Source organism: Zalophus californianus, chromosome 5 (genome assembly GCF_009762305.2).
Source record: "Zalophus californianus isolate mZalCal1 chromosome 5, mZalCal1.pri.v2, whole genome shotgun sequence".
In the NCBI taxonomy this organism is placed as follows: Eukaryota; Metazoa; Chordata; class Mammalia; order Carnivora; family Otariidae; genus Zalophus; species Zalophus californianus.
In genome coordinates this window covers 89834593-89859084 of record NC_045599.1, presented here as the reverse complement: position 1 = coordinate 89859084, position 24492 = coordinate 89834593, and the positions used below count along the sequence as shown (strand labels likewise).

General features: G+C 39.5%; 1 protein-coding gene across 4 annotated transcripts in view; it reads left to right on the top strand.

Moving 5' to 3' along the window:
• FAF2 (Fas associated factor family member 2) overlaps nt 1-24492 on the top strand; it is a 67806-nt gene that overhangs the window by 22787 nt on the left and 20527 nt on the right. For all 4 annotated transcript variants that reach the window (XM_027605505.1, XM_027605501.1, XM_027605502.1 and 1 more), the window contains one exon: nt 15668-15736. In XM_027605505.1, coding sequence (XP_027461306.1) covers nt 15668-15736 — 69 coding nt within the window. The remainder of the gene's footprint in view (nt 1-15667; nt 15737-24492) is intronic.

Sequence of the window (24492 nt, the reverse complement as noted above, 5' to 3'; positions counted from 1 at the left end):
TATTTATTTGACAGCACAAGCAGAGGGAGCAACAGGCAGAGGGAGAGGGAGAAGCAGGCTTCCCGTGAACATTGAGCATCAATGCCAGGACAACCCTGGGGTTATGACCTGAGCCGAGGGTAGATGCTTAACCAACTGAAACACTTAGGCGCCCCTATTTCCTGTTTTTTTTTTTTTAAATAGTAGCCATCCTGTTAGGTGTGAAATGGTAGCTCATAGTTTTGATTCCCATTCCCTAATTATGTTGAACATCTTTTTGTATATTTATTGGTCATTTGTATATCTTTGGAGAAATGTCTATTCAAGTCCTTTGCCCATTTTTGAATGAGGTTGGTTGTTTTTTTGTTGTTGAGTTTTAAGAATTCTCTGTATAGTCTGGATATTAATCCCTTATCAAATACATGATTTTCAGGGGTGTCTGGGTGGCTCAGTCAGTTGGGCGTCTGTCTTCGGCTCAGGTCACAATCTCACGGTCCTGGGATCGAGCCCTGTGTTGGGCTCCTTGCTCAGTGGGGAGTCTGCTTCTCCCTCTGCCCCTCGCCCTGTTGGTGTGCCCTCTCTCTCTCTCTCTCTCTCTCGCAAATAAATAATCAATCTTGTAAAATAAATACATGATTTGCAAATATTTCTTCCCATTGTATGTATTGTCTTTTTACTCTGTCCATAGTATATTTTGATGCACAAATTTTTAAAATTATTTTTAAAGATTTTGTCTATTTGAGAGAGTGAGAGAGCACGAGCAGAGGGGAGAGGGAGAAGCAGGCTGCCCCCACTCAGCTGGGAACCTGACGTGGGGCTTGATCCCAGGACCCTGGGATCGTGACCTGAGCCAAAGGCAGACGCTTAACCCACTGAGCCACACAGGAGCCCAAATTTTTAAAATTTTCATGAGGTCCACTTTGTTTATCTTTGGTAGCCCTTGCCTTTGGTGTAATATCCAAGAAACCATTGCCAAATCCAGTGTTGGGAAGCTTTTGTCCTGTTTTCTTATAAGAATTTTATTTTAGGTCTTATTTTAGGTCATGGATCTATTTTGAGTTAATTTTTATATATGGTGTTAGGTAAATGAGTAGGAAGAACACACTCCTGTATTCTCACACTGTAACCACACTCACCGTACTTCTGACACTAGATGTATGAGGTTTCCATACATCAAGCAATTCTAGATTCAGTTCAGTTCAGTTCTCACGCTACTTGGAATTAGCGTCAGATCCCGTGAGTTCATGACTCAGTTCCACAAGACTGCCCCTTTTAAAATGCCAATTACAGGGGCGCCTGGGTGGCTTTCGTTAAGTGTCTGCTTTTGGCTCAGGTCATGATCCCAGGGTCCTGGGATCAAGCCCCGCATCGGGCTCCCTGCTCAGTGGGGAGCATGCCTCTCCCTCTCCCACTCCCCCTGCTTGTGTTCCCTCTCTTGCTGTGTCTCTCTCTGTCAAATAAATAAAAAATCTTAAAAAAAAAATAAAATGCCAATCACAGGTCTCCCAGACCAGCTATAATTGGGGTTCCCATGACCTCTTCTTTGGGGTTGATAATTTGTTAGAATGGTGCACAGAACTCAGGGAAACACTTTTGTTTACTGGTTTCTTAGAAAGGATATAATAAAGGATACAGAAGAATAGCCAGATGAAGAGATACATAGGGCAAAGTCCAGAAGGGTCCTAAATTCAGGAGCTTCTGTCCCTATGGAGTTGGGGTGCATCACCCTCCCCACTTGTTAATGTGTTCAGTAACTCAGAAACTCTCTGGACCTCATTCTGTTGGGGTTTTTATGGAGGCTTCATCGTGTGGGTATGATTATTGATGCCATTTCCAGCTTCTCTTCCTTCTCTTAGAGAATGGGGAGTGGGACTGAAAATTTCAAGCTTCTAATAATGGCTTGGTCTGTCTGGTGAGCAGTCCGTATCCAGGAGCTCACTGGGATCACCTCATTAAAACAAAAGATGCTGCCTACTATCCAGGAAATTACAAGGGATTTAGGGTATCTCTGCCAGGAACCAAGGTCAAAGACCAAATATTAGAACAAAAGATGTTCCTAGTGCTCTTATCACTTAGGAATTACAGGGGTTTTAGGAGCTGTGTGTCAGGAACTAGGGGTGGTGGATCTCTCTCTCTCTCTCTCTCTCTCTCTCTCTCTCTTTCTTCACAGTAAGAGTCCGACTTCATTCGTTTGCATGTGGATATCCAGTGTTCCAGCACTATTTGTTTTTTTTCTTTTTCCCCCAGCACTATTTGTTGAAAAGACTGTTCTTTCCTCACTGAATGATCTTGGCACCCTTGTCAAAATCATTTCACCTAATATGCATTGTTTTACTTCTGGGCTCTATTATCCCATTGGTCTATATGTCTGTCTTTGTGCCAGTCCCACACTGTTTTGATTACTGTAGCTTTGTAGTAAGTTTTGAAATCAGAAAATGTGAGTCCTTTAGTTCTGTTCTTCTTTTACAAGATTGTTTTGGCTATTTGGGATCCCTTGAGATTCCATATGAATTTTAGGATTGGTTTTTCTATTTCTCCAAAAAATAAGTTATTGGAATTTTGATAGGTATTGCTTTGAATCTGTAGATCACTTTGGGTAGTATTGACATTTTAACATAGTTGTCTTCCAATCCATGAAAACTGAATGTCTTTTCATCCATGTAGATCTTTTTAAATTTCTTTCACCAATGTTTTGTAGTTTTCTTTCAACTCCTTAGTTAATTCCTAATATTTTACTCTTGAATTTTTTTGTTATCATAAATGGAATTGTTTCTTAATTTCCTATTTATTTATTTATATTTGAGGGAAAGAGAGTGGGTGTGGGAAGGAACAGAAGGAGAGGCAGAGAGAATCTTTTTTTTAAGATTTTATTTATGGTCAGAGAGAGAGCATGCACGTGCATAAGCAGGGGGAGTGGCAGGCAGAGGGAGAGGGAGAAGCAGGCTCTCTGCTGAACGGGAGCCCCATGCGTGTCTCAATCCCAGGACCCTGGGATGATGACCTGAGCCAAAGGCAGACGCTTAATTGACTGAGCCACCCAGGTGCCCCTGGGAGAGAGAATCTTAAGCAGGCTTCATGCTCAGTGCAGAGGCTGACATGAGGCTGTATCTTACAACCCTGAGATCATGACCTGAGTCGAAATCAAGAGTTGGTCGCTTAGCCAATGGAGACACCCAGGCACCCCTTAATTTCCTTTTTAGGTTGTTCATTGTTAGTGTAAAGAAATACAACTGAAATTTGTGTTGACTTCGTATCTTGCTACTTTGTTGAATTCATTTAATGGTTCTAACAGGGTTTTTGGGGGGGTTTTTTGGTGGAATCCTTAGGTTTTTTGTTTTTTTTTTTTTAATTAGAGCATGAGCAGGGGTGGGGAAGGGCAGACAGAGAGGGAGAAACAGACTCCCCACTGAGCAGGAAGGCCGATGCGGGACTCCATCCCAGGACCCGGGGATCGTGACCTGAGCCGAAGGCACACTCCTAACCGACTGAGCCACCCAGGCACCCTAGGGGTTTTCTACACATAAAAAATTATGTCCTGATAGACTTAAAACCAGATGTCATACACAGTATCTTCTCCAACCACAACTAGGTGAAGTTAGAAATGAATAACAAGTAAAACTGGAAAATCACGGGTGCCTGGGTGGCTCAGATGGTTAAGCGTCTGCCTTCGGCTCAGGTCATGATCCCAGGGTCTTGGGATCGAGTCCCGCATTGGGCTCCCTGCTCCTTGGGAGCCTGCTTCTCCCTTTGCTTCTCTCTCTCTCTCTCTCTCTCTCTGTCTCTCATGAATAAATAAATAAAATCTTTAAAAAAAAAGATGTCTGCAGCTCAACATTTAAAAAAAAACCGGAAAATTCACAAATTTGTGTAGATTAAACAACACACTGTTTAAAAAGATTTATTCATTTATTAGAGAGTGAGTAGGGGAGGGGCAGATGGAGAGGGAGAGAGAAACGCAAGCAGACTCCGTGCTGAGCGGGGGAGACCCATGCAGGGCTTGATCTCATGACCCTGAGATCAGACCTGGGTGCCCCTAAACAACATACTTTTGAACAACCAATGGACAAATTCCTAGAAACATAAGATCTTCCAGGACTTTAAAAAAAAAAATCTATCAGGACTAAATCACAAAGAAATATAAAATCTAAATAGACCTATCACTAATAAGGAGATTGAATCTATAATAAAAAACTCCTGACAAAAGCCTTGTGCCTGATGGCTTCGCTGGTAAATTTTCCCAACCATATAAAGAAGTAATTCCAGGGGCGTCTGGCTGGCTCAGTCGGAAGAGCATTGTGGCTCTTGATCTCAGGTATGTGAATTGGTGCCCCACATTGGGTGTAGAGTTTACTTAAAAACAAAATTTTAAAAAAGAACTAATTTCAGTCCTTCTCAAAATTTTCCAAAAAGTTTTGGAAATTTTGGAAATTTCCACTTTAGTAACTCATTCTGTGAGGCCAGCATTACTTTGATACCAAAGCCAGATAAAGACACAGCAAGAAGACTAGAGACCATTATCTCTTGTGAACATTAATGCAGAAATCCTCAACAAAGTACTAGCAACCTGAATTTAGCAGCATATTTAAAGGATTATACACCAGGACCAAGTAGGTTTTATTCCTGGAATGCAATAGCTGTTCAAAGTATGAAAATCTATCAGTGTAATTCCCCAGCTTGACAGAATGATGGGGAAAAGTCCATATGATCATCTCATTCAATGTACAAATAAAATGTCTTTTTGTTTTTTTCTTTTTAAGATTTTATTTATTTATTTGTCAGAGAGAGAGAGGGAGAGAGAGAACAAGCAGGCGGGGCGGCAGGCAGAAGGAGAAGCAGGCTCCCCGCCCAGCAAGGAGCCCGATGCGGGACTTAATCCTAGGACCCTGGGATCATGACCGGAGCCGAAGGCAGACGCTCAATCGACTGAGCCACCCAGGCGTCCCACAAATGTTTTTTTCTCGTCCACATGAAACTAAGTTTTATGATGACATTCTCATTTTTAATGTTTCCTTCATGTTTTTTTATAATAGCTGAATTGAGCATTGTATACTTAATCTTTACAACCCAGTGAGTTAACCACTGTTTTTATTTGTTTTACAAAGACATAAACTGAACCTCAGAATGATGCCAAAGGTTACCAAGCTAGTTAGCAGTAGAATAGAATAAAGTGTTATTGAAGACTCTGGTATACTCTAACTTCCCAACAAAGATCAACCACTTATTCTACCTACTTCTAATTGCTTGGATTAAGAATATTGTGGATTTCTTTTTGGAAATGTTCACTCATGTGGTATTTTAATGTAGATTGAAATATTTGCACATAAAACATCCTGTATACTGTCATTGTATCCGATCAGTTTTCAAATATTTAAAAATCTACTTGGGCAGTTAGGATTATATCTTGATTCACATGGGCCATTTGGTTTGACATCCAGTGATGGTCTCTAATCTGTGGTTCCCAAGCCAGTTCTACAGGAAAGCTTCTCAATGGATATAAATAGTGTTCTTTTAAAATAGACCTTTCCCTATGTACAGTTGTGAAGTTAATTTTCTTTTTACCTAAAAGCAAGACATTTAAAAGATGTATTAGGAATTTCCAAAAAGGGGATTTTGGTATGCAGCATTTTCTAGGCTTCTTTGACACCAAACCCTTTGTTCATAGAACAAAACTATACCAGTAAATTGTTGACTCTAGGCATAAAGGAGAACAATTTTACATACACCTGTGAGCTGATATTTAGCTACCAATAAGTATAATTAAGAAAGAAGGGGCCATGGGTACCTGGCTGGCTCAGTCGGTAGAACATGTGACTCTTGATTTCAGGCTTGTGGGTTGGAGCCCCACATTGGGTGTAGAGGTTACTTAAAAAAATAAAGTCTTTACGATGGACTCTGAGAAACGGACTGGGGGTTCTAGAGGGGAGGGGGGTGGGGGGATGGGTTAGCCTGGTGATGGGTATTGAGGAGGGCACATTCTGCGTGGAGCACTGGGTGTTACGCACAAACAATGAATCATGGAACACTACATCAAAAACTAATGATGTAATGTATGGTGATTAACATAATAAAAAATTAAAAAAAAAATAAAGTCTTTAAAAAAAAGAAAGAAAGAAGTGACCAGGAACACAAAGACCAGACAGTTCTGCCACCCAGATGCTCTGTAACTTGGGAAAGCTTTTTCACATCGCTAAGCCTCAGTTTCCTTTTGTGCAAAATGAGGGGTTGAATTACTCTCTTCAGTTATTTTAAAAAAATTATTTATTTGTCAGAGAGCACGTGAACGTGCGCAAGCAGGGGGAGCAGCAGGCAGCGGCAGCGGCAGCGGGAGAGGGAGAAGCAGACTCCCTGCTAAGCCCAAGCTGAAGGCAGATGCTTAACCGACTGAACTACCCAGGTGTCCCTACTGTCTTCGATTTATCTTTAATCCTTAATGTGAAAATTAGAAACATTCCAGATATGTTCAAAAATTTTTTTTGAAATTTTCTGAATTGAGAATTTTTGAAAATTTGTTTTCTAAAATGAATTAGTCAAATGATAATGGGAGGACAGCGTGGCATAAGAAGCAACCTGCACTTTGGATGTAGTTATTCTAGGTTTTAGTCTCAGTTCTACCACTTGTTATTATTCCTAGGCAAGGTTATTCTTAGACAAGTTACCTAACCTCTTGAACCCTTGGCTTTCTTAGTAGTGAAAATGAGGGCTTTATTACTTACAGTGCCTGTTACGTAGTGATAGGTGCTTAGTAAATGGGAGCTGCTGGTATTTAAGAGAGTTCAGTAATTAAATGTGAATAATAAAGATCTGAGTGTAAGAGTTTTAAAGATCAGAGGCCGTGTGTGATTGCTTCCTGAAGGGACCTCAAATTCCCTTTCTCCTGCTACTACCAGAGAGGGCATATTGCTTACTGCTTAAAGCAAAAGAATTTCTGTAGTAGGAAGGAGGGAACAAAGATCACTGGGTTTTGCCAAGTTTCTCTCTGGGAATAACTGAAAACAAGTTAAAATATCCATCCCCAGCAACCTAGAGCCAACAATCCAATTGGAATTTAGAGAGTACTTAAATATCAACTGAGATTTCATATCAACCTCCTACAGTGTCTGTTAGTATTAACAGGTGAGGTGTAGGAAGAGAAACACTTCCTAGGAAAGCACTGTAGTGATTACGCTTGGGTAATCTAGAGTGTTACCTAAGCCCTATCCAGATAGTTGAATGAGACATCTAGTTAAAACACTACACCATTTATTGTTTGTGATACCTTCCTTGAATCTTTTTTCTTAGATAGGTCAAGGATTACTATTTTGTTTGTTTTATTTGCTAGAGAGAGAGAGCATAGGTGAGAAAGAGTGAGCGAGAGTACAAGCAGGGGGAGCTGCAGGCAGAGGGAGAAGCAGACTCCCTGCTGAGCAAGGAGCCTGATGCTGGGACTCGATCCTAGGACACCGGGATCATGACCTGAGCTGAAGGCAGCCGCCTAACCGACCGAGCCACCCAGGAGTCCCAAGGATTACTATTTTGGAAGTGGGTTGCCAAGGGGCATTGCCATACAGTTGTCTTCTGACTTGGGAGAGGAAGTTAGACCAAGGATGGAATAAGAGAAGGTTATAGAATAGTCCACACACTTTCCTCCAGTTTTCCCAATGCATCTTGCTAGTGAGAGATTGGTTGGGGTTCAGGGTATTTTTTGCCCTAAAGATATATACCTTTCTCCTTCTAATGCTATAAATCAATTACACTTCTGTGTAAATTGCTGTAATTAACGCAGTATTATCCTGAATCCTTAGGAGGGCAGTTAATGGAAGGGGAGTTAGCACTGAGAGGAGGAGGAAGGAAGGAAAGATCATCTTGGAGCAAGGCCTGTATCTCAGTAAGACAGACCTGGATGCACCTTCCCAATAGGGGATTTGTAGTAGCAGTTGACATTAGATGCTGGCCCTGGGAGATTAGGGGAAGAAAGTGCATTTTCAAACTGCATTTTGGCAGTATGTATCAAGAACTTTAAAAATTATGTATATTACTTGGCTCGTAATTTTAATAGAATCCTAAAGGGGGAAATTCTAAATACAGAGAAACTTTTTAAGCAAAAATGTTCATCAGAGTGCTATTTTAATAGTGGAAAATCAGAAGCAATTTTAACATCTATATGTAAATTGCTTTGGCCAATTGGAATATTATATAACTAATGGTTACTTAATGTATTAAGAGTGCTCAAAATTGTATGTATCAAGGAAAGCGGAATCTCACAGGGAAGAGAAAATACAGAAAGCTCCTTACCTGGTGACTGTAAGCAGTGATGTGGGAGGTGGGGATGGTTAGTGGAAAGGGAGGAGTGGAGGAGGGATTGGTTCCCAAGCCAGGAGAGAAAACATCAGAAGAGTGCTACGAAGATCAAAAAAGCAAAGGTGGATGGATTCTTCTCAAATGCTTATAGTGTAGAAAAGAAGCAAAGCCCATTAACCAGTTCCCCCTATAATTAAAAGTTTCGATGGATGTTGAATCAAAAACCCCAAATCCAGGGGCGCCTGGGTGGCTCAGTTGGTTAAGCATCTGACTCTTGATTTCGGCTCAGGTCATGATCTCAGGATCTCCACCCCATGTCAGACTCTGCACTTAGCGGAGAGTCTGCTTTTCTTCCTCTCTCTCTCTCCCTCTGCCCCTTCCCCCAACTCAAGCATGCTCTCTCTCTCAAATAAGTCTTTTAAAAAAACCACTTTGCTTTATCAGAAGTAAATTTTTCTTACAAAGATACGCAAAATTATTTCAACAGTTTTCTCATTCTTAGTAAATGACACTATCATCCCTCCACTTAAGCTTGAGTTCATCTTAGTATTTCTTTTCCACCCCCATATATTTATCAGTCAATCCTTTTGGCTCTAGCTTTACAATATACCCCAAATCTGTCCTCTTCTTTCCCTTTTAACTGCTACGATCCTATTCTAAACTACCATTTTCTTACCCTTGGACTTCTGTATAGTCTTTTAGCTGGTGTCTTGCTCTCCTTCATGCCCTCTGCAATTCTTCCCACAGCCAGAATGACTTTTTAAAAAATCTACATATGGTCATGACACTCCTGCTGAACTTAGAATTAAAGCTCTTGGTTACTGATTCTCAACCTTGTACAATAGAATCACCTGGAAGTTCCCACTCCCTAGGAAAAAATTTATGCCGAGGCTTCATTTTCAGTCTGATTAAGTTGCTTGGGGTAGAGGCCTAGGCATCTGTAGATTTCCCACAGATACTTCTGATGTGCAAGCAAAGCTTAGAAATACCACCCTAGATGAATGTTCTCTCCTCTGCCTTCTCAGACCTTATCTGCCAGCTTTCCAAATTTGTTCTGCCTCAGAAGTGTCCCCCCACTTTTGTTTTTTCACTTCCGAGTAAACTTTTGACTTCAGAATTAGATTTACAGAGAAGTTGGAAAAAGAGTACACAAACTTCCCATATCCCCTGCATTCAGTGTTCCTTATTAACATGTTACATTATTTGGTACTTTTGTTATAGTTAATGCCAGTATCGGTATATTATTATTAACTAAAGTCCATACTTTAATCAGATTCCTTTAGTTTTTACCTAATGTTCTTTTTCTGTTCCAGGATCCCATCTAGGATACCACATTACACTTAGTAGCTAAGTTTCCTTGGGCTCCTCTTGGCTGTCACAGTTTCTCAGACTTTACTTGTTTTTGATGGTCTTGACAGGTTTTGGGAGTACTAGTCAGGTATTTTGTAGAATGTCCCTCAGTTGGGATTTGTCTGATTTTTTTTCATGATTAGGCAAGGGTTATGGATTTTTGGAAGGAAGACCACAGAGGTAAAGTGCTTTATTATTATATCTTATCAAGGGTCCATAATGTCAACATTGTTTATCACCATTGACATTGACTTGATTACCTGGTTGTGGTAGTGTTGGGTTTCCCCACTATAAAGTTAGTCTTTTCCTCTCCTTTTCCATACTGTACTCTTTGGAAGAAAGTCACGGCACACAGCTCACACTTAAGGAGTAGAGAGTTATGTTCTACCTCCTTGAAGGCGTAGTATCTACACAATTATTTGGAGTTGTTTTGCACAGGATATTTGTCTATTCTCCCCATTTATTTATTCAGTTTTGTATTTATATGGACTCATGGATGTTTATTTTGTATTATAATCCATGACTGTTTTGTTACTCAAATTGTACCATCTTTGGCTACTGGTAGCTCTTTGAGTTGACTCCTTGATAGACCCCCATCATTGTGGGGTTCTTTTGGGCACTTCCTTACTTTCTGGCACTAGGAGATTCTCTAGGCTCATCTTGTGTATTTCCTGCCCTAGTCCTAGGATCACCTATTTTTCCAAGGAACCTGGTCCCTTTTTTTGGAGAAAGGTGTTAGCAACCAAAATCTGGGCGTTACGTGTGCTTGTTACTGGGGTGTGTATTACTGCTTCTAGGTTTTCTCAGCTGATGGAGCAAGGACATACATGTGTATATACTAAGCCAATGATTTCTCTTTGTAACCATTCTATATTAAGCTAAACATGAGTTGATTCAGATGTCTCCAACTCTAATCCGTTACCACATGGATCATTCTAGCCTTTTCCCCTGGGTTATCTGTAACTTCCCACTTCAACACTGAGAAAACTGACCCTCCCCCCTCTGTTTACTTAATTGTTCAGTTCCTGTATATGTCAATAGATTTAGTGGCTTCAGAATTAACACCCTATGGCAAACACCTTTATCTACTGGAGAACAGCACTTACGTGCAGTTTCTTTTGCCTTTAGTCTTAGAGACTCCGCTCATTTCCACAGCTACTTAGGTTCACACCTTTCCCTTTCATCCCCTTCAGTGAGGTTGTTTCATATATTTATAATACAATTAGATTCTTTTGTCATAAGCTGTGTTCCATCCTAGGATCCTCTGACCTTTTAAATGATTTTTTAAATTTACATGCATTAAGATTCACTCTGCTATGAAGTTCCATGGGTTTTGCAAATGTATAGTGTCATATATCCATTTGTCTGAGTTTTTACCTTTGTTGCCCTGCCTAGAATACTCTTCCTGCATGTTTTTCCATGGCTGAACCCTTATCTTTCATCAGCTTTCTGCTGAAATGTAAGCTCTTGTAGAGGCTTTCCTTGAACACTCAATCCAAAGGAATCCCCTAGCCTAAAAATGTGTTCATTTATTTGCTCTGTGTGTGTGGTTTGTTTTTATCAGTCTGCCTCTGGTAAGATATAAACTTAATGAAAACAGGAACTGTATTTGTATCCTGGATATCTAGAATACTGGGTCAGTGAACATTTGTTGATAGATGAATAAATAGTCCTGCCTAGGTGTGTCCAGAATTCCTTATTACTAGTGCATGGTTTTAGTACTCATAGTAGTGATAAAAGCAGGCTTGTTTAGTTGGGCTTCCAGTTCACCCTGATTCACTACTTACGAAAGAGTTTTGCTTACAAATTAGGTTAGATGTTTCAGTATATTGAAGATGTGCAAAAAAAAGTTAATAAGTGACATATAATCTCTTGTGTGTAGAACTGTACAATACCATGAATTTCCCAGCCTGGTGTACATTAGAATTCATTGAAGAGCTTTAAAAGATTCCCAGGCTTCATCTCTGACTTACCTTCAGGAAGATTCTGCAGATTTGTGTTTTTAACACCCAGCTTAACATCTAGTCAGAACTTTTGGGATTTTAAAGCCCCAGGGTATTAATATACAATGAGACCTGATGAGAATGTCTGGAGGATTTCAGTTTATAGCGGCAGTTATCAAAGCTTATACATATAGGTCTTTTTAATTTGGACTAACTTTTTCTGTAACTTTTTAGGTCCTTCCTGTGTGCTATAGATATATGCTAGACACTGCTCTCAAGGAGCTTATATCCTCTGATAAGGCAATAGAGTATAAATAATTGTAGTAGAAGGTAGAAAATAATAGGTACATAACGGGGTGCCTGGGTGGCTCAGTCGTTAAGCATCTGCCTTCGGCTCAGGTCATGATCCCAAGGTCCTGGGATCAAGCCCCACATTGGGCTCCCTGCTCCGTGGGAGGCCTGCTTCTCCCTCTCCCACTCCCCCTGCTTGTGTTCCCTCTTTCGCTGTGTCTCTCTCTGTCAAATAAATAAAAATAAAATCTTAAAAAAAAATAGGTACATAAGATTGATAGAAAACAATTTAAAGCAGAGTGGCCATTCACCCTGAGAAGAAGGTAAAAGTAGAGTCTAATTCTTAAAGAGAATGTATACAGAGGAGGGGAAACCCCAGTCTTCTACAGAAGGCTGTGAGGAAATTGGAAGTTAAGGGGGGAGTCAGAAGGCAGTAGCTAAATTGATAAAAGGCCTAGAGTGGTCAGAAACTAAAGTCCAGACTGTTAGAGCTGTCAAAGCCAGTGGTTTTTGTTTTGTTTTGTTTTTTTGTTTTTTTTTTAAGAGGGCAGGGCAGGGGCAGAAGGAGAGAGAATCCTAGGTAGGCTCCACACACCCAGTGCAGAGCCTGATGTGGGGCTTGATCTCATGATCTGAGTTGGACTCTTAACCAACTGAGCCACCCAGGCACCCTAAAGCCAGTTTGTCTAATTAATAGAGCTCTAGAGTAATTAACAGAGCTTTTCAATTTTAGTTTTGAAATTTGTACAGTATTTTAAACATAATTTTTTTACTATCAAAATTTATATACTAGTGGGTTTTTTAAAAAATAAACAATTGCCAACATACCTAAATAATGCAAACTTCAGGTTTTTTGGTTTTTTTAAGATCTGGAAAGGACAACCAGTCCAAACTAAGTCCCTCATGGTACACATAAAAGAAGCTAAAATCTTTTAGAATTAAATCCTGAAGAGTTAAAATGTGTCTGGTCCATGGTTACAGGGTACAGAATCAAGGCAAGAACCTCAGGTTCCATGGGGCGCCTGGGTGGCTCAGTTGTTAAGCATCTATCTTCGGCTCAGGTCATGATCCCAGGGTCCTGGGATCAAGCCCCGCATTGGGCTCCAGCCCTGAGTTGGGCTCCCTGCTCCGTGGGAAGCCTGCTTCTCCCTCTCCCACTCCCCCTGCTTATATTCCCTCTCTTGCTGTCTCTCTCTCTGTCAAATAAATAAATAAAAAATCTTTCAAAAAAAGAAAACCTCAGGCTCCTCATTCAGAAGTGCATGTTACCACATTATTGTGAGGTTGAGATCAATCTCTTTCTCCTTTTGCTTGCTGGTTGTTAAGAGGAATTTCTTTAGAATAGAGACTTTATCCTATTCATCTTTGTGTCTCTTGGGTATAGTAAGTAGGACAGAGAATAGATAATAGATATTTGTTACATGGATGGATGGATGGATTTGACTTTTGTATTAGACCTCAAAAGAAGTTTAGGATTTAGCCCTGTGGAAATTCTGGTCATTAGATGTACATATGAACTGTTAGATTTATTAAGTATTAGATACCTGAAGGGAAATAGAAAATAATCTAGAAAGCTGGGTTGGGGTCAGTGTTAATAGGAACACTTGAATGCCAAGCTAAGGGTTTTGGAATTTACTATCCAATCATCTGAAAAGTTTTGAGCAGAGGAGGAATATACATACATGCATGTACATGTGCACACACATACACAAAATAGTTGGAGAGAGAAAATAATGATTTTGACAATTCAGTTGAAGTGTTATAAAAGCTTGATTAAAGATGCTGGATGTGGGAATGGAAAAGTGGTTACAGCTGTAATACAGAAAATGGTCAGAACTTGATTGCTGATGAAGTGTGGAGTTAAGGCATAGAGTACTCAAAAATGAGGCTGAGGTTCCCGAGGTCATCTTTGCCTGTGTGTGTGTGTGTGTGTGTGTGTGTATTTAAGATTTTATTTATTTGAGAGAGAGAGAAAGAGACGAGCAGGGGGAGAGGCAGGGGGAGAGGGAGAAGCAGACTCCCCGCTGAGCCGGGAGCCTGATGTGGGTGGGGCTTAATCCTGGGACTCGGGAATCATGACCTGAGTTGAAGGCAGATGCTTAACTGAGCCACCCAGGTGCCCCTGCCTGTATATTTTGGAGAGTGGTGGTGTCATTAACACATGTGGTGGTTTTAAATGATGCCTGTGAGGTACTGATGCTACATCTGGGTGGAAATGTTGAATAGGCTATTGGGAATATGCTGCTAAACTTCAGAAGAGATGGCGGGCCCAGAGATTAAATTAGGAGTCATCTGGGTAGAAAGGGTGGTTGAAGACTAGAGATTAAACGAGATTGCCAGTGGGATGCCTGGGTGACTTAGTTGGTTAAGTGTCTGACTCCTGGTTTTGGTTCAGGTCATGATTTCAGGGTAATGAGATTGAGCCCCGTGTCGGGCTCTGTGCTCAGCATGGAGTCTGCTTCAGATTCTCTCTCCCTCTCCCTCTATCTATCTATCTATCATCTATCTATCTATAAATGAGATTGCCAGGGAGGGGGGATATAGAGAGATGAAAACCAGGGACACATCCTTAGGGAAATTCCATTTAGAGGGGTGGATGAAGAGGAGCCAGAGAAGGAACAAAGTGAAATCTGAGAACAGTCCAAGGAGAAGGGAATAGGGAAAATACTTAATCATAGGGAAACCTATGAATAACAGATTCAGTTTTACACAGTTCATATTATAAGCTAGGTTATATGCCAGTAGGTAAAATGATAAAAGTTATTGTAAGGCATTATGTTTTGCAGGAAACCTGCATTATTGTATTATTATATATTATAAACAGAATTGTTGAACATTAAAGAATATTTTGCTGGAAGCTGATACAGCCACTTTGGAAAACAGTACGGAGTTTCCTCAGAAAGTTAAAAGTAGAGCTACCCTACAACCCAGCAATTGCACTACTGGGTATTTACCCCAAAGATACAAATGAAGTGACAAGAAGGGCCTACGTACCCCAGTGTTCATAGCAGCAGTGTCCACAATAGCCAAACGGTAGAAGGAGCCAAGATGCCCTTCAACGGATGAATGGATAAAGAAGATGTGGTTTGTATATACAATGGAATAATACTCAACCATCAGAAGGGATGAATACCCATCATTTGCATCAACATGGATGGGACTGGAGGGGATTATGCTAAGTGAAATAAGTCAAGTAGAGAAAGTCCGTTATCGTATGGTTTCACTCATATGTGGAACATAAGGAATAGTATGGAGGACATTAGGAGAAGGAAGGGAAAACTGAAGGAAGGGAAATCAGAGAGGGAGACAAACCATGAGAGACTATGGACTCCAGGAAACAAACTAAGGGTTTCAAAGGGGAGGGGGTTAGGGGGATGGGTATTAAGGAGGGCACATGTTGTAATGAGCACTGGGTGTTACATGCAACTAATGAAACACTGAACAAAAACTAATGATGTACTGTATGGTGGCTAACTTAACATAAAAAAAAGAATATTTTGCTGGACCCAGTGGTTGAAGAAATCTTTAATTTTTTAAACTTCAGTTTGAGAGGAGAAATTGATTTTAATCAGTAGTCATCTTAATTGAAAACCTTGAAATTTTAAAGGGTAAGAAACTTGAATTTTTTTTTCCCTATGGGAATAATACCTGCTATAACTGACTAGATAAATTCTGAATAGTGACATTTTTACCATACTTGAACATCTGTCTTCAGTACTTTTCAGTGTAGTTTCCCAGCAGCATTCATAAGTATAAGGGGTAAAAATATCTACATATTTACTGTTGGTTTCTCCCTAAGTAACTTCTTGGTTTTTCCTTCTTTTCAGGATCTGACTGGCATAGAATCTATGGATCAATGTCGCCATACCTTGGAACAGCATAACTGGAACATAGAGGTATAGTAGGATTCATTCTGAGCTTATTTCTTTTTTCCTGGTTTGATAATGAACCAAAGATACGTATTTTTTCCAGCAGGAATCCTTTCTCTTCATAGAAATTTTTTTTTTTTTAATTTGCAACTCGTTAGTCTTTAAAAATAAATGTGTGGGAAAGAAAAATTATGATCAAAGTTCATTATAAAATTTTATAAAAGATGGTGACCAGATCCCTCTGTATAGTGCCCCTCTCTCTTATTTTTTTTCAGTGGCTCTTTGGGAAAACTTGATTTTTATATATTTGGCTTGTAACCAAATACGTTAATGTGAACTTTCTTACTACGTATTTTATAGTTTATTCTTTTGGATTTTCTAGGTAGCTGTATCATCTGCAACTCAGTGATTTCTTTTTTTCCGTATATAGATCTTTTGTTTCTTTTACTTGATCATTGAATTTCTAGAACTTCATAACAGTGTCACTTAATAATGGTAATAGCAAACATTGTCCTTACTATAATGCCTCTAATGTTTTATTATCGAGTGTGATATTGTTTTGAGATAGATCACTAGAAATTAAGCTCCGTGAGAGCAGAGGTATTTTTTGGTTTTGTTAACTGCTGTCTTCCTAGCATCTAAAACATTCCAGCACATCATAGGCTCTCAATAAGTATCTGCCAACTATCTTCCAATCTTACTATGTTCATATGATCTCTGTTGAGATTACTATGTTTTAATTATAGTATGTTATTTTAATAGGGTACTAAAGATTTCCGGAAATATATTCCTAAATTATATTTAGTTATTTAACACACTTTTGAGCAATTAAATTCTAGGCTCTGGTATACATATATCCGGGAACAAGACTAATATCCTACTCTCAGGGAGCTTAATTCTGGATAATTTTAATTTGTAATAAATGTTGTGAATAAGATGAGTATGGGAAATGTCACAGGATCTCGAAGTTATTTTATTTTATTTTTTTAAGATTTTATTTATTTCACAGAGAGAGCAAGCTAGCGAGAGCAGGAGCAGAAGCAGGGGGAGTGGGAGAGGGAGAAGCAGCCTTCCCAAGGAGCAGGGAGCCTGATGCAGGGCTCGATCTCAGGACCCTGGGATCATGACCCGAGCCGAAGGCAGACGTTTAACAACTGAGCCACCCAGGCACCCCATCAGAGTTATTTTAAATAGGGTGGTGAAGTAAGGCGTTTCTGAGGAGGTTATATTTGAGCTGACACCTGAATGATGAAAAGGAATGATGAATGGGAACATTTGGGGCAGAGAATGAATTTTAGGCAAAGGGAATGATGTTGCTCTGTATGATAATTTTGTGCTTTCTCCTTGTTAGATTTTTATTTCAAGCATGTGCTGGCTTTATAAGATGACTAACTTGATAAAATGAATTGAGAAGGATACATAGCATAGATTTGAAAGAAAGCACTGAAAAATTTGTTTCTGCCAGTTCTCTGTTAACTTTTTCATGTTTTCCCCATCCATAATTTCTTTGCTATATCTTTTTAAAATTTATTTAAATTCAGTTAATTAGCATATAATGTATTATTGGTTTCAGAGATAGAGGTCAGTGATTCATCAGTCTTATATAATACCAGTGCTCATTACATTCATGTGCTCTCCTTAATGTCCATCATCCAGTTACCCCATCCCCCACCTCCCTCCCCTCCAGCAATCCTCAGTTTGTTTCCCTTTTTTTTTTTTTAAAGATTTTATTTATTTATTTGACAGAGAGAGACACAGCGAAAGAGGGAACACAAGCAGGGGCAGTGGGAGAGGGAGAAGCAGGCTTTCCGTGGAGCAGGGAGCCTGTTGCGGGGCTCGATCCCAGGACCCTGGGATCATGACCTGAGCCAAAGGCATACACTTAACGACTGAGCCACCCAGGCGCCACCTCAGTTTGTTTCCTATGATTAAGAGTCTCTCATGGTTTGTTTCCCTCTCTGATTTCGTCTTGTTTTATTTTTTTCCTCTCTTCCCCTGTGATCCTCTGTTTTGTTTCTTAAATACCACATGAGTGAAATCATATTTCTCTGATGACTTATTTCACTTAGCATAATACCCTTTAATTCAATCCACATCATTACAAATGGCAAGATTTCATATTTTTTTGATGGCTGAGTAGTATTCCATTGTATATATATACTACTTCTTTACCCATTCATCTGTCGATGGACGTTTGGGCTCTTTCCATAGTTTGGCTATTGTGAACATTGCTGCTATGAATATTGGGGTGCAGATGCCCCTTTGGATCACTACATTTGTATCTTTGGGGTAAATAGCAGTGCAATTGCTGGGTTATAGGGTAACTCTGTTTTCAGCTTGTTGAGGAACCTCCATACTGTTTTCCAGAGTGGCTGCACCAGCTTGCATTCCCACCAACAGTGTAAGAGGGTTCCCCTTTTCTCCGCATCCTCGCCAACATCTGTCATTTCCTGACTTGTTAGTTTTAGCCATTTTGACAGGTGTGAGGTTGCTACATCTTTCTTGATAAGGTTTCCTAGGAGACACTTTTTTCTTAGAGATTTTCAAGTTTTTTTTAGCATAGGCTATACAAAGTAGCATATCTTCTACTCTTTTCCGTATCTGTTCTGTTAGCCCGTCTTCTTGTTGTTTTTTTTTAGTTTAATTTTATTTTTATTTGTCAGAGCACAAGCAGGGGGAGCAGCAGACGGGAGAGAGAGAAGCAGGCTCCCTGCTGAGCAAGGAGCCCAATGCGGCACTTGACCCTGGGATCATGACCTGAGCTGAAGGCAGACGCTTAACTGACTAAGCCACCCAGGCGTCCCCTCACTGTTTGTTTTTAAGATTTTTTTTATCTATTTGAGAAAGAGGGAGAGCATGAGCACGAATGGGGGGAGGGGCAGAAGGAGAGGGAGAAGCAAACTCCCCACTGAGCAGGGAGCCCAATGCTGGCCTCAATCCCAGGACCCTGAGTGGAAGGCAGAGATGCTTAACCAACTGAGCCACCCAGGCAGCCCTCATTGTTTTTATTATGTTTTCCTTTTTAAAAAATGAGATTTGCTAGAGACTGGTTTATTGTTTATGTGTTTGGTTTATAAAAGCTCTTGTATTTATCAGTTGTGTTTTTTTCCTGTTTTTTGTTTGTTTTTGCTTTTGCTTTTTTATTTAAGAAAATCTGGAGTGCCTGGGTGGCTCAGTCAGTTAAGCATCTGCCTTTGGCTCAGATCCTGATTCCAGTGTCCTGGGATCGAGCTCCACATCTGGCTCCCTGCTCAGCGGGGAGGCTGCCTCTCCCTGTCCCTCTCACTCCCCCGATTGTGCTCTGTCTCTCTCAAATAAATAAATGAAAATTTTTTTAAAAAGAAAAGATAAAGAAAAATCTATTTTCACCCGTTTGTAGATTTATATTTTCTTAGCATCTTGATTTTTATAGTTTGGTATTTATGTTCTTTCTTGCATTTAAGGCTGTGAATTTTCTTCTGAAAATACATTTTTAAAGTTTATATTTTTTCTGTGACCCAAAAGTTATTTAGGAACATATTTGGAATTCTTAGTAGCTTGTTTTTTTGGTTTTTGTTTATCCTTTTCATATTAATCTTTCATTTTATTTCATATAGGCATGTATTGAGGTCCTTATGGCTTAATAATGTTCCATTAATATTATGAGATTTTTTTTATTTTATTTTATTTTTAAGATTTTACTTATTTATTTGAGAGAGAGAAAGCCAGAGACAGAGCAAGAGCAGAGGGGGATGGGGAAAGGGAGGGGCAGAGGGAAAGGGAGAAGACGACTCCCTGCCAAGCAGGGAGCCCGACATGGGACTTGATCCTAGGATCCCGAGATCATGACCTGAGCCAAAGGCAGACGTTTAACCGACTGAGCTACCCAGGCGCCCTGGGATATATTTTTTTAATTAATATTTTAACCTTAGAGAAAAATAGAGAGATAAAGTGAAAAGCCATGGACCTATCATCCAGCTCCTGAAAGCCAGGCATTTTGCAGTACTTGTTTCAAACTTTAAACAGATATGGATAAAACAATCAATAAAACTGAAAAGAATAGGAAAACATATTTGCAAACAACATATCTGATAAAGGGTTAGTATCCAAAACCTTATAAAGAAGTTATCAAACTCAGCACCCGGAAACTAAATAAATCCAGTTAAGAAATGGGCAGAAGACATGAAAAACATTTTTCCAAAGAAGACATCCATATGGCTAACAGACACATGAAAAGATGCTCAACATCATTCATCATAGGGGAAATACAAATCAAAACCACAATGAGATACCACCTCACACCTGTCGGAATAGCTAAAATGAACAACACAAGAAAGAACGGGTGTTGGTGAGGATGCAGAGAAAGGGGAACCAACCCTCTTGCAGTGTTGGATGGGAATGTAAACTGGTGCAGCCACTCTGGAGAACAGTATGGAAATTCCTCAAGAAGTTAAAAATAGAATTACCCTACAATCCAGCAATTGCACTATTAGGTATTTACCCAAAGGATACAAAAATACAGATTCTGTGGAGTACATGCACCCCAGTGTTTATAGCAGCATTATATATATATGGCAGCATTATCAACAACAGACAAATGGCCATTGGCTGATGAATGGATAAAGAAGATGTTGTGTGTACACACACACACACACACACACACACACACACACACACACACACAGTGCAGTATTGCTCAGCCATCAAAAAGAATGAAATCTTGCCGTTTGCAGTGAGGTGGATGGAACTAGAGGGTATTATGTTAAGCGAAATAAGTCAGAGAATGAGATATCATATGATTTCACCCATATGTAGAATTTAAGAAAAAAACCAGATGAACATATGGAAGGGGGGAAAAATTAGAGGGAAACAAACCATAAGAGACTCTTAATGATAGAGAACAAACTGAGGGTTGATGGAGGGAGGTGGGTGGGGTATGAACTAGATGGGGTGATGGGCATTAAGGAGGGCACTTGTGATGAGCATTGGGTGTTGTATGTAAGTGATGAATCACTGAATTCTCCTGAAACTAATATTGCACTGTATGTTAACTAACTAGAATTTAAATAAAAATTTGAAAAGAAAAAATGTATATATAAAAATATAAATTAAAAATTAAAAAAATAAATATGGATAAAATCACACCCCATGTAATAGTTGCTTACATGTCATCCCTGTCCAACCCCTACCTCATTTCTTTTCCTTCTTTTAAGAAGTAATCACTGTTGACAACTAGGTGTTTATCAAGGAATGTGTTTTTTTGTTGGATAAAGATTTGGTGTCTATATTCAACCAAGCTTATTACATGTATAATTAAAATCTGCTATTTCCTGGGGTGCCTGGGTGTTGCAGTCAGTTGAGCGTCCAGTTCTTGGTTTTGGCTCAGGTCGTGATCTCAGGGTTCTGGGATCGAGCCCCACATTGGATTTCTTTATTTCTCACTGGTGATGTCTTTTTTTCTGATTATAAAAACAATACATGTCTACCCCAAATTTAAAACAGAGTTGATGAAGTTTTTTTTTTTTTTTTAAGATTCTATTTATTTATTTGTCAGAGAGAGAGAGAGAAGCACAAGCAGGAGGAGCAGCAGGCAGAGGGAGAAGCAGACTCCCCACTGAGCAAGGAGCCCGATGGCGGGACTCGATCCCCAGACCCCAGGATCACGACCCAAGCCAAAGGCAGGTGCTTAACTGACTGAGCCACCCAGGTGTCCCTGGAGTTCATAAAATTTTAAATGAAAGTTCTTGGGGCGCCTGAGTGGCTCAGTCAGTAGAGCATCAGACTGTGATTTCAGCTCAGGCCATCATCTTGGGGTTGTGGGTTCAAGCCCCACACTGGGCCTGGAGCCTTTTTGAGATTCTCCCCCTCCCTCTGCCTGTCCCCCATCGTGCGCTCACACTCTCTAAAAAAAATTTTTTTTAGGGCGCCTGGGTGGCTCAGTTGGTTAAGCGACTGCCTTCGGCTCAGGTCATGATCCTGGAGTCCCGGGATTGAGTCCCACATCGGGCTCCCTGCTCAGCAGGGAGTCTGCTTCTCCCTCTGGCCCTCTTCCCTCTCGTGCTCTCTATCTCTCATTCTCTCTCTCTCTTGAATAAATAAATAAAATCTTTAAAAAAATAAAATAAAATAAATTTTTCTTTAAAGGCAATGTCCAGTGAAATCTAATTTATGCAATTTAAGACTATGGGCTTAGGGGCCCTGGGTGGTTCAGTTGGTTAAGCATCTGCTTTCAGCCCAGGGCATGATCTCAGGGTCCTGGGATTGAGCCCCACAGTTAGGCCCCCTGCTCATCAAGGAGTCTGCTTTTCCCTCTCCCTCTGCTCCTCCCTCCTGGTGCTTTCTCTCTCTCTCCCAAATAAAATCTTTTTTTTTTTTTTTAAGATTTTATTTATTTATTTGACAGAGAAGAGAGCACAAGCAGGGGGAGTGGCAGGCAGAGGCAAAGGGAGAAGCAGGCTCCCTGCAGAGCATGGGGAGCCCAATGTGCGACTCGATCCTAGGACCCCGGGATCATGACCTGAGCCGAAGGCAGACACTTAACCAACTGAGCCACCCTGGTGCCCTCTCAAGAATCTTAATAAATACATACATACATACATACATACATAAAATGAATGTTCTTGGTAATGACACTTGAGATAACCATGTTTGATGTTTTAATGTATGTCTTTCTGGACCTTCCTATGTGTATTAGTCTGCCTAGTGTACTGATTATATATGTATATACTTTTCCAGTGTTAATAACAAATATATCAAAGAAATTCTAATCTTTTGTACATGCTGTAGAAAGGCAGTCCATGGTGCAGATAAAGTACATTAATAAATTTTATGTTTTATTTTTGGGGAAATACTTTCTAATTTTACATAGTTTGGCTATTTGACGCAGAAAGACAAGCAGCTGTTAGAGCTTTCTTGTAATATCTCTTAATATCAGATGATGCTTTTTGCTTTAAATTCTACTTTGATGTATTAATATTGTCCCTGCTTTTTTTTTTATTGATTTTCAGTTACCTGGTATAATGTCAACCATCCTTTAATAGGAAATGACTTATTAAAATATTAAAAGCTTGTTGCAAAAATACCTGTGCACACGTGCATACCCACAACAAAGAATTCCAAAAAGCATAAAGAAGAAAATGCTGTTCCTTAATTCCACCACTTCTTAGATAGTTGGTGTTATTTTAGTGTATATCCTTTCAGACTTTTATATTTATTTATATGACTCAATAGATTGAAGTATAATTTTCTTGTTACACAAGTGGGATTATGCCATCTTTATAGTTTTTTTCACTTTAGTCTATTTTAGTAACTCATAAAAATAATACATGAAATACATTAAAATAATCCTGGCTTTAAAAAGTTTAAAGCCTAAGATGAAATATGAAAAAAAAATCCCATTCAGATCACTTTGTTATCACAATCTGTTAGTCCTAAATCCCCAGTGTAGTAATATTAACATTTTTTAATTTGTTTCCAGATATCTTTATGCCTGTCTAAAAGTATATGTGTATATTTTTCCCCAAATAATCTGGAGGTTCTCAAACTTTTTTTCATGCCACTGTTTACACTTAAGAATTATTGAGGACTATAAATAAAATCTTAGAAAAAAAGAATTATTGAGAACGTCCATAGAGCTTCTGTTTATATTGGTTTTGTCAATTGATATTTATTACCATATTACAAATTAAAACTGAAAAATTTTTAGTTCATCTTAAAAATAATAAACTCATTACATGTTAATGTAATACATAAATTTTTGCAAATCTCTTTAATGTCTGGCTTAGTAGAGAAAAAAACTGGATTTTCATCTGTGCTGCCTTTATTCTGCTGTGATACGTCCGTTGTGATATTCTGTTGTGATACATAAAATGTTGAAGTATGTGAAGAAAATCCAGTTTCACCCAATTATAGTTAGCATTGGGAAGAGTATTTCAGTTGCCTTTCCAGATAACCATGGATGTTCTCTGATACTATGGGAGTTTCTTAAGGGTTAGTTGTAATATGAATTTGAAACCATATGAAGGACCTTTTCATTCTCCTTTACATTGAAATCTATTGATCTGTATTGCATTTTGTTTTTTTAGTTTCTTATGATTGGTCTTTTTTTAAAGATTTATTTTATTTTAGAGAGTGAGTGAATATGCGAGCTGGGGGAAGGAGCAGAGGGGGAGGGACAAGCAGACTCTGCGCTGAGGGCAGAGCCTCCCTTGGAGCTCAGTTCCACAGCCCTGAGATCATGACCCCAGTTGAAATCAAGAGTTGGTTGCTCAACTGATTGAGCCACCCAGGTGCCCCATAAATGGTCTTTATAATGTAGTTAGTAGTTTGAAACACAATCTTCTGGGCGCCTGGGTGGCTCAGTTGGTTAAGCGACTGCCTTCGGCTCAGGTCATGATCCTGGAGTCCCTGGATCGAGTCCCGCATCGGGCTCCCCACTCAGCGGGGAGTCTGCTTCTCCCTCTGACCCTCCCCCCTCTCATGTGCTCTCTCTCTCTCATTCTCTCTGTCTCAAATAAATAAATAAAATCTTTAGAAAAAAGAAACACAATTTTCTGAGGGGCATCACTTTTTTTTCAGTTCTTTTTTTGAGGTCTAGCCTTAATTTTTATTTATTTTACTTAAAAATGTTTTTTTATTGAGGTGTAATTGACATATAACATTATATTAATTTTAGGTGTACAACATAATGATTCGGTATTTGTATGTATTGCAAAATGATCACAGTACGTCTGGTTAGTGTCTGTCAACATACATAGTTACAGATTTTTTTTTTCTTGTGATGAAAACTTTTTAAGATCTACTTT